Source organism: Chamaea fasciata, unplaced genomic scaffold (assembly GCF_029207755.1).
Source record: "Chamaea fasciata isolate MVZ Bird 193981 ecotype frontalis unplaced genomic scaffold, bChaFas1.0.hap1 SCAF_2, whole genome shotgun sequence".
NCBI classification, from domain to species: domain Eukaryota; kingdom Metazoa; phylum Chordata; class Aves; order Passeriformes; family Sylviidae; genus Chamaea; species Chamaea fasciata.
Genome location: NW_027094087.1, coordinates 28,995,009 through 29,005,966, shown reverse-complemented (window position 1 = coordinate 29,005,966; position 10,958 = coordinate 28,995,009). Strand labels below are relative to the sequence as shown.

The window sequence follows — 10,958 nt, the reverse complement described above, 5'->3', positions numbered from 1 at the left end:
CTGTCTCTGGGCCTGAAAACTCCAAAGGCCATTCATGATCACAACCACTTTTTCTCTTTTCAAGGTCCTTTAGCCAGTCCTTATAGGGAGGCTGTTTGCTGGTTTGAATAGAGTTTATTGGTGTCTTTCTTGTACTGCAGAGTCCATAATTCTGTTCTCATGACAGTCAAGTAGCAGGGAATAGCCACCTCCCTTGACCTGCTGGCTATGTCACTACAGCTCAGGATAGCCAGCCATCACTGATGACACATATTTAGCTTGCTGTTTGCCAGGATCCCAGTTCAAGAAAGGTATTACAGCCTGGGGACAGCTGAGTACAATTACAGGGCATTATGCTGTGACATATACTTCAGTGGCTGGAGCCGCATTTCCAAAGCACCCGACTGTCCACTTTCCTTGAAACTGCCAAATGAGCTAAGTTTTCTTACCAGGACACTTCCTAACAATTCACAGAAGTATGAATTTGATAAAATGTTGTTCTTTGGTGACTACTGTGGCTGCAAACTCTGCTTGCATAGTCAGTCCCTCTTTCAACTCTCCAGTTTTTGCACTGGCCAACCATTTTGTGTAGTGGCCAACCAATGGCAATGCTGCTTTGGCCCTGGAAAACACAGCTGCTCATAAGTAGCATGCACAAACACAAGGCATGGAGAGGTAGAAAACCACAGCCAGAACAGTCATTCTTTGCATATAAAATTATGTCCTTTCCACACAATTTTTTTAATGACCAGATTACCTGCAGATGAAATAGAAGATCGTCTTTCAAGTTTAGTTGCTTCTAAGTATATCTGCAATGGTGTGTAATTCTCAGAAGAGATTTGAATTACACTTGAAATGTTAATGCCAAGGTCAGTCAAGACAGGCAACAACTGAAGATTAGGGAAACCCAGAATGATAAAGTAATGATGAGCACCATCATCTGGTTCATCATCTGTTCAAAACAAAACAAAAAGAGATTGGAGTAAGAACATTCATCAGTTAAACAAAATAAATTTTTTTACTGAACTATATGGGGTAATACAAATGTAGGTCAGAGAAACAGTTCTTTTATAATCTCGTTGGGAAGATTACATATAAATTCAAGAATTATGTGCATAAAACTCAGATCTTCTGCACCAAACCACCTAGAACACAGCAGGAAGAATACAAGTCAGAAGTAATAATTGTTTGGAGAAGGACCAGGAGAAAAACTGCAGAAGTTGATTAAAATCAGAATGTTGTAGCAGCATTTCTGTAATTGCTCCTCTCAAAGGAGTTTAGTGTCAGGCATATCCCCCTTCTCTAATGGTAGTTTAAACTATCCTACCTTATCCTGCATAAAGCTGGACATAGAGCATACACAGAGTAAGTTACTGTGTCTTACAGGAAAGATTACCCAAGTCATAATAATTTCAAAGGATTAGCTGCAGGTATCAGCTGACTCACTGCTGATTCCCCCCTACCCAGCAGGTTCATGTTCACTAGATCTACTTCTTGGCAAAATCCTCATCAGCTGGTAATACCAGCTCCCACTAGGCCTTTGACAGGGGTATATCCAAATGCATATTAAAGTGCAGATGAGAAGTTTCATTGAGTGCCTGTTCTATTTGGGCTTATCAGTTATGTAGAAATATGCATAGTAACATTTCAGTACCAAAGCAAAAGGTTAGGCATGAAATAAGTAGAAATGAATTCTCTAGAAGCTCTAGAGTTGTGTAGTTTCCTTTTATGCCCTATGGAGAAATACAGGTAGTAAGACAGATATCAGGTGATATAATTCATCCAGTACAGTTATTTATCCTAAGTTAACAGGAACTGCCTGCTGAAGGTCCTGTCTCTCCATCAATGCTGAAACACACAAAGCTAGTGCAGACAAACCTGCACTAAAAGCAAACCACAGGTTTATATTCTATTTAGCATTATGGTTCTTTCTTATGCTTACTAACACATCACATGCCCAAGTGTTTCACTGACTCCTCAGCTCATGGGACTCATTTATCCAAGGAAGGAAAAAATGTAGCCTGGCACTGACATCTGCCTGTACTCAGATATATGGCCAGGGCTGTGCAAATGCTGCTACCACCTGGAGCAGCAGGCTCTCTGTTGCTTGTAATATTAGCTAAAAATAGAATAACTTAGAAATTTAGAGAGAGACTGACTGAGGAAGCAGCCACCACAGTCCAGCACGTATATTGCATAAAGCAAAAATCAAAACCAGTAGAAAACTAGCTTATTATTTCACTCCTAGTACTGAAACTGAAGTACATAAATTTTAGTCTCAATTACTGCAAGAAGAAAAGATATAAGCTGGACATTAACACTGGACATTAAATTTTTTTTTTTTAAAGAAGACAGGTGTCTGCATAGTCACAGAGATCCAAAAATTCCAATGTACACATGCTGAAGACTGCTTGCCATTTGAAAATTATAATTACAATTATGCTAATAATCACGACAAGTGGATAACCATCAGTCAGTTCTAATTATCAGTGACTAATCCATATGCAAAAGAGAAAAGACATCAATGCACGTAGTCTCAAGATTACTCAAAAGCAGAAATGTTTAATTTCAGAAAGATGACAATTTATTAGGGATGAACGATAAAATGACTGCTAGCTACCAGAAACAGATAGAGACTGTCTTTGAATTTAAGGCATGGTCTTTTTTTTTTTTTTTCTTTCTTTATATATATAAAGAGGGGAAGCTTAGACTGGATGTTAGGAAAGGTTTCTTCACTGACAGGATTGATCTGTCATCTCTCTTTTAAATTACAGTATAAGGAGAAAGCCACCTTCGGATACTGACACATTTACTTATTCTGAAATCTTTCTGTAGGATAAGTTTTTCTGTAGGATTTGTTTAGCTACTTTCTTTTCATCTTACATATGCCCAAACTTTTTGATGTTGACATGCCACACATAACTTATCTGTATTTTACTTCTTGGACTCCACAATCCCTCCTAATACTGAGCGGAACACAGTGCCCTCTTCAAAAGCAAAGTGGCAAAGCTTTGATATTGCCAAATAGATCTTGACTTTTCAACATGGAACAAAACAAAGTACTTCAAAGGTTTATCAGGAGTATATCATCATATTTTACATACCAATGTATTTGTCTTTCACATCCACTTGTCCTCGTTGTTTCAATTTGGTGTCCTTTTTAACAGAGGGTGTTGCCACTGATGTTTTTCCTTTACTATCTTTTCCAGATGTCTTACCAGGAGGTTTAACTTTTCCTTTTTCTTTTTCTTTTTCTTTTTCTTTCTCTTTCTCTTTTTGTTTTTGCTGCTGTTCTGCCTAACAAGACAAATAAATGAATTTCTCATTCTAGCCTTTGTGCAGAACAAAAGTCAGACTGTTGTAAAACTTTAGGTGCTCAATTTTTTAAATACTTTTCCCACTCAGCTGCTACAATATTCATGTGATGGATCTGTCCTGCACACCATGCTTTTCCCTACTCAAACACATCATTCAGCTGTTTATATGCTTTTACTCAAGTCATAATGCTGACTTCACATTAAAAAGGAACTGCAAGAGGCAGATAGAGAGTGTACCCACCAAACTAACAAAATGTATATGGGTAGAAAGACGAGTAAAAAATCCCTGTGCCTTAGATACTTCCACTACAGCACTTGCATCAACCAGAAACCTTCCTTGGACTGAGGCGAAATACAGCAAAAATTCAGTATCTGTTAGTATCTTTAACATCTCTGTTAACACTCTTGACTATAGTGTAAAATGGTACCAGCACTATTTTTCTTTGATGCAAATATCTGTCTATTGCAAACTAGAACCAAGAGTTGTGCATTCATTTCACACAGGATATTACTCAGCCATTCTCATTATTTTCGAACAAAAACACCTACATAAAGCTCTTCCCAGTAATTTAAGAGTACAAGATGAAAACAGATTTTGTTAGTTTCCCAAAGCCTCACATTATAAATCCAAAAAATTGAGGATCAGTCTAAAATCAAAACAATCAAAAAATATTAAGGTAAAGCAGATTCTGTAGAGCAAGAAAGTCTTCGCCTTATTTTTGCCCAGCAGAAATACTACATTCGAACTATGCAAAAATTACATTTCAGGATTATAAAGCTAAATTAAATAACATAAAAATATTAACTTAACTTACAGTTACAATCCTGCTGATGTAACTTTAAAGGCTTTTAAAGCAATTAGGAAAGCCCTTCATGCAAATGAGAGAGGGCTGTTAAGTCTATATAGTTGCTTTCCCTAGATCCAGCTGAAATGATGCCTTAAGTTTTAGCTTTCATATTTTCCATATTCTGTACTGCATTACTATATAACTCTGAACTTCATATAAAGTGTTAGCAATTTCTCTTCACAGTTTAATTAGAGAAAACAGTCCATTTTCAGCCCAAGAACCAAGGACACCGTTGCAGTTTCAGGCCCAAGAAGTACAAACAACAGTGAATTGAGGAGAGCAAACTGGGAGAATGGGACTTCATAAACTGAAGCTGTAATTGGACAATTAATCCCAATACGTAAATGGACCAAAACTTATAGAAGTGTGAAAACTCGTGATCTGTCGTCCATCTTGGTTGGAGCCTTGGCCAGGCTCTTGTACTACCCAACGTGTGTCCTGTAAAGGCCTTTTAATAAATAACTACTTTATTCCTTTTACACTGTCCAGCCTCTGTTTCAGATTGCCTCTTTAGGCATCAGAAAAGCAGACTTTCCAGCTGTGGAAGTTGTACTTAGTTCAAACTCAAAATCAAAACAGAAAAATCTTTTCCTGCTTTTCCCTTCCCTCTTAAATTTCCTTTCTGTAAAATTCAGAAATGTCTTCAACAGATTCTTGAGACTATTTCCACTGTGTAATGAAGGATTTGGAGGCTTTCATTATTTTCTTTCAAATTTGTTCCACCTTTGACATTTCAAATTAGAAATTTTAATAGTACTTCTTTGAATTCTAAGCTGATGAACACACCAAATAGATGATATAACCATCACGCCACAAAGTTCACAATCAACTTCCTCTATTGCATCTGCATCATTTTAAGTAATTTTTGAATAACCAGAGACATTTCTGAACTTGCCAAGATTCTAACAAACACTACTTGACCTTAACACTTTAGAAAGTAAAAGCCCCTCCTTTCTTGGACTCCTTCCTTTTTCTTTCAATGTCATATTTCTCCTTCCCTACAAGGTGCAGCTTTTTCTGGAGTTTCTAATAATCCACTAACTTCTGCAATTTTGTTATTTTAAGCTTCACATTACAAAATTTTACTACCTCAAACAGTTTTCTCATTCAGAGACACCTCTTCTGCATAATGTTTTAAATACATACACGTGTCAATTTATGACAAGCTTCTGATCCTAATGACATACAAAAAATTCCTGATGCCTTATTTTTGCTTATTTACATGCTATATTAGTTCTGCTGATCCATTCTGTTAACTAGTATCTATTAAAAACACTTCCCAAGGACGGATATGTTTGCTTTCTGAGAACTGATTTGTGAGTAAAATCCTGTTTTCAACACCCGGATTGTTGGCAACCAAACTTGCATTGTATAACTAGTTGGAAAGGATTAAAAATTTTATGGCAGCCAATTTAGAGATTGAACTCTAAATTAGAAGTCAGTTTCTGCCCACTATGTACTCCAGAGCATCCTCATATCCAAGAGCCTTCCAATTCTTGACTCTGTCCTTCTTGTGTTTGCCTGTCACACACTGATATAGATACAATTCAAAGGAGGTGACAACTTTTGCAGACAGTTCGGCTAAAACAGAGAAGTAACTGTAAGCACTAGAGAATCTTCAACCTTCAACACTGACTATCCTCAAATTAACCAGAGAAATAAACTTACAGCTACAAGATTAATTTTGCTAAATCAAAGCTCTAAATACTCCATTTTAATATTGAAGTGCCATTAAACTTCAAATTTTTGTTTGTCAGTTTACTTACAAGAATTGACTGCTATTTAAGAGAAAAGTCATTTTTTCTCAATTCACTATTAGAATTTATTCAATAGCTTCAGCCTCTCAATTTCTTTTCAGATTGAAAACACATTATTTTCCCCATATTCTTCATATATTTCTGTCATTTAAATTATCATGTTCTAATAAATTGACTTCTGTGGGAACAGGACACAATTTAATGAATCACGTAGCATTTAATGTTTTTGTGATTCATCCACCAACTATTCCCACAAATAAAATTGTTGATAAAGAAATTTACAGACTATCCAGCTATGCAAAATCCATTAAACTATTTTCTGCTTGCATATTTTATATGCACAGACTGCTTAGGTCTCCATGTCATCACACTCCACATTATAGTTTTTGACCAATTAACATGGTAAACTTACTGCAGCAATTATATGACTTTCTGATAATTAACTGACTTTCTTCAGTTTCATGAATGTTGGAAAAGGACCGTATCAAAACCAACTGTTCAGTAAATGTTGAAATGTACCACTGACGACTCCAAAAGATGCTAGAAATAAATTAGAGGTCTGATCTGTGGTTCTGTGCAAGCTTGGTGAAATTCCTCCTAGAACACATATGCAACGTGTTTGAGACAATCTTGGAGCTAGTAGTGACAACCTTGGAGACAAATGGAAGCAAGTTTGGGAACACTGGAAAATGTGGCACCTGGTTCTGAGAAGCAGACTTCAAAATATGTACTGTTTTCAGAGAGTTCAGGTGAGAGGAATATACATAATAAAAAATGAACAACCAGGACATATATTTGGGTTTGTTCAGTTAAATATGTAATAGATTTCTGTAGTATGGAGTGTAATGTTGTCCCCATAGACAGGGAGAACTGAAACAGGTTTAAATGAGAGTAGGGTTGGTAGGATCAGAAACCTTTTGCAAATGCATGCATTGCAGAGATGGTTCAGAAATAACACTGACTGCCATGGAAAAGCAAAGATACAGCACTGGAAAGTTTCAAGAAAAGGTTTAACAAACATCTGCCAGGAATAGTTTACGTAAATATTATCCTGCCTTAGTGCCGGAGGATGGAAGAGATAACTTCTCCAAGTCCTCTCCAGAGAGGAGGTCAAGAACTCTGTCATAATCTGCTCTGTGTCTATCCTTGATACCTCCCAAGCAACAATCTCTCCTACCTTTACTTCAGCAGGGATACATTCAGCAGAAGCCTGTTCTAGCTCTGTTTTGTATTGGTTCTAAGACTCAGCTAAGCCATTACTAGCTCTCACTTTAGCAAAGACTTCTTCCAAAATATTTTTATTTTCTTTTTTCCCCCACGTTCTCACTGGCATTTCAGTAATTGAGAACTTCACCCACAAAATCCAATCAACTTAAAAAAATACTTCTAATCACACTTGTGTTTAATTAAAGTTCTAGAAAAACAAATATGAGAAGAAAGCCAAATTTATGGAAGCAACACCAGAATAGAAGTGTCTTCAAAAATGTAATGTTCCTAGGGCATACTACAGTACCTTCTTTTCCTCTTCTCTTCTGTTCAGGTCCTCCTGTTTGAGAAAAAGCAATTGAAATTTCAACAGCTTTCCAGTTAGTGTTACAGGAATTTCTTCACCCTGGTCCAGAAAGGCTTTGGCTAATTCCATCACCTGCAAAGGAAAAAAAAAAATCACAACAAACCTACTACTCGTGTAGTTTTAATACTGCCCTCCACTCATATTTACTTGCATGCTGAAATGAGGAAGTGCTATCTCACATTGAACCATGTGTGGGTCAAAATGGCCACATTTCCAGAAAAAACAACATATCAGTAAGACACACCATTACTCTTCAGTTCCAAAGACCTCAAATAAAGTTATATCAGCTATAGTATGAGATAAAACTAAAATGGAAAAAACCTTCTGTGATTTATGAGAAAGTCAACAGACAGAGAGAGTTCTCACAGGAAAATGTAATTTTCTTTAGGTTTGAAACAAAGAAACAACATTAAGCAACTACATATTATAAAGTAATAAATTAAAAAGCATGTAACAAATAGCAAATCAAGGGGAATAGTTCACAGTACTGTTTACAAAGTGACCAGTGTCTGAGGGACTAGCCCTAAAAGAAAGATAAAAACTTCTTGAAGGGAATTTGAGAGGGTCTGTCTGGGTGAAAACACACCCCCTCCCTGTGTAATTCTGATTCTGCTGGTATGCAGCCTAATTGGGGTGAAATAAGGCTATTGAGTTTTCTTAGGGTGATGACAGCAGCGGGAACATACAGCTGCATTGTCCAGATGTGTGGCATTGACAGGCTGTTTTATGACTATGTTTTTTACAGCTTGTTTCCACTAAATTTCATACAACTCACTAACATCTGGGCTGTTTTCCTTGGAGCCTCATAACCACTTTATTTACTGCGAAAAAAATAAAATAACATAAAAATACTGTTAAAAAGTTGTTATATGTTTCTTTTCACTTGTGCTGTGTCTGTAATAAAGTTCACCTATGTAGGAAGCGCTGCTGAGAAATAATATAACCATAATATTTTCTTACTTTTGTTTTTAAGCAACCATCAGCTTTATTTATAACCATGGGCTGAATTAGGTGTTACTCAAATGTTCTGACATGTTTCTCTTTTCTCCTCATGGAGCAATTACAGCTGGGCACATATGGTGTCAATTTTGCTTGCTAACACTGAGACAATGAAGGTGCACACTGCATCTCACTGAACTGTGTCTTGTCTAATGCAAACACCACCATTAGCTTTGAGCTTCCATAGATTCTTGCCTAGTTTAGAAATTTTCACTTCTCACCTAAATGTAGCCACTAAAATGCTTCTCTGAATAAGGCAAAGCTGAATCAGAATCCAGACTATTTTATGCCAAATTATTGTTTCATGCAAACAAAAGCAAGGAGCAGAAAAAGAAATGTCTTAAAATTTGGATTTTTTCCAAGTCGCATAATATGGAGACAAATCAAAACATATGCATTTAAAAACCCTTCCAAAACAATCCTGCTCCTGCAACACAAACAAATCTAATGGTCTTAACATACACAAAGGAAGATACATTACGATTAAAATGAGTTTTGCTTTGCATGTTTTGTACTCAAAGTAAGACTGGTCACTAGCTCAACAAGCCAATGATAGAAGGATTCTGGAAAGACCCACTGTCATCAGAGCCACAGCAGAAAATCAAGGACATGTTAAGAATAAGCTTTAAAAATTACCACAGACTGTGGGCAAACTAGGAACTACTAGTTATTTAAAAAAAAAAAAAAAAATTCACACAGAGCTAGACACACAAATCTGTGCCCTGAAACAAAGTGACTTTGGTAGAAATATCATAGTAATTTCCCTCAGAGAGAAAAAATTCTCATAATGTTTTTTTGGGGGTTTTTTTTGGTGTTTTTGTTTTGTTTTGTTTTGTTTTGTTTTTCAGAATTGATGTTAACAGCGTATGCAAAATGATGCTTCTCACTGCCCTAATGTAGATGAGTTGCACATTTCTTGAAACACAATAGAGGGGAAATGGAGGGATTCTGGAAGGATTCCTGAAAAGTATATATATAGTAACCCAGCTCAATGGCAGTTGCTGATTTATTGTTCATGGAAGAAGAAAAAAGTGCTTAGATTCTTAAATCTCGTTCTTCCTGAGAATTTTAAAGTATTTTACCAGCCAAAGGCAATGCCTAATAATTATTCTTACTTTGTAGATTTTGTAGAATACAGGAATGAATACAGACTTGATGGAGTAGAGTGGGTAGGAAGAACATATTTTCTTACGTTAGCCATAAGAAGTATAACCAAAATATTTAACAGGAATACATTCCATGATTGTGGGAAGGGGTCACACAAATAAAACAAAGACAGAATGAGTGCACTACGTTTGGCAATACAAAGACAGCAAATATCTTTTTATGCAGAAATGTAAAATATGCTTTATACAGGAGGAAATTAAAACCAATCTCAAAGACAGAACACTGATCAATCCATGCACAGTAGATAAAAGAAATTAAATTTGTTACACATCCATATTTACTTCATCTGTGATCCTGTGCATTATGCAGGCACCTGGCGTAAACAGTTAAAAATCTACAGAGACTCAAGTGAAAAAAAAAACCTATCAAACAAAAACCTCAAGACAAAAACTGTGTAGGAATATAGAAGGAAGGTTTATCGGATACTATGAAGTGGATTTGTTACAGATTGGCTATACTTCATCCCACCAGTGATGATCCTTTTCTTATGTGAAAAACCATGGAAACTTGGATAGACAAACTTAGTTAGGTAGGGCCTCTTTTCCTTTAAAGCAAGACGAAACTTAGCATTCCTCACACAGCAGGGGTCACAGTGGTGAAGTGCAGAAAGGCCTTGGCGATGCAGTATTTGATCTCATATGGTGGCAGTATGAGCCACGCAGAGATTTAGCTGTCTGGTGCAAAGGGCATGTATTTTGAGCCACCCAAACACTGCATGAGTGCTTGTAAGTGACCCTACACTACTGACAGATGTCAGCGCCACAGAGATAGCAGATAGGTCTTAAAAGTTAGGGAAACATTTAAAGCCAGAGACTTTGTGCTATCTTTCTTTGAAATGCCTCTTTTTCAAGATACAGAACCATTGTGGCTGCCAAATCATAATCAGAAAACCTTTGAAAAAAGACAAATTTGATTATAAACTTTACAGCTTTATTACTACCTGGCAGCAGTAACATTGCTTGCTATGAACAGTGGTCAGCCCACTTCACAGTACAGTTCTCCCATACCCACAGTGAGCTTTCTAAAGCCCTGTCTTCCCTCTTGCTCTTGAAATTGTAAGAAATCCAGACCATCACATACGCCTCAGACTCATATACCACTTCCTAAAAGAAACATAATAGTTCCTAGAAGAACCAAGTAAGTAAAATCCCTTAGTTTCTGACACAGTTCAAGTTAATTTGAAGCAGGATAGTCATCAGTCAAGAGGCTCTGAGGATTACACAGTCATGTTGGTAATTACTATTCAGATGTGTTTTCCTGAGCAAAGTAAAAAAAAGGAGGGGAAAAAAATGATCTTGACTTATTACAATCTGCTGTC

At 36.6% G+C, this 10,958-nt stretch overlaps 1 protein-coding gene across 1 annotated transcript in view; it reads right to left on the bottom strand.

Annotated features, from left to right (window-relative positions):
- The window catches only part of SPAG17 (sperm associated antigen 17), a 90,448-nt gene that overhangs the window by 62,620 nt on the left and 16,870 nt on the right, over positions 1-10,958 (bottom strand). The window contains exons 4-6 of the mRNA XM_066175525.1: positions 7,415-7,546; positions 3,084-3,276; positions 737-931 (exon numbers count right to left, since the gene is read on the bottom strand). Of these exons, the coding sequence (XP_066031622.1) occupies positions 737-931; positions 3,084-3,276; positions 7,415-7,546 (520 nt within the window). The remainder of the gene's footprint in view (positions 1-736; positions 932-3,083; positions 3,277-7,414; positions 7,547-10,958) is intronic.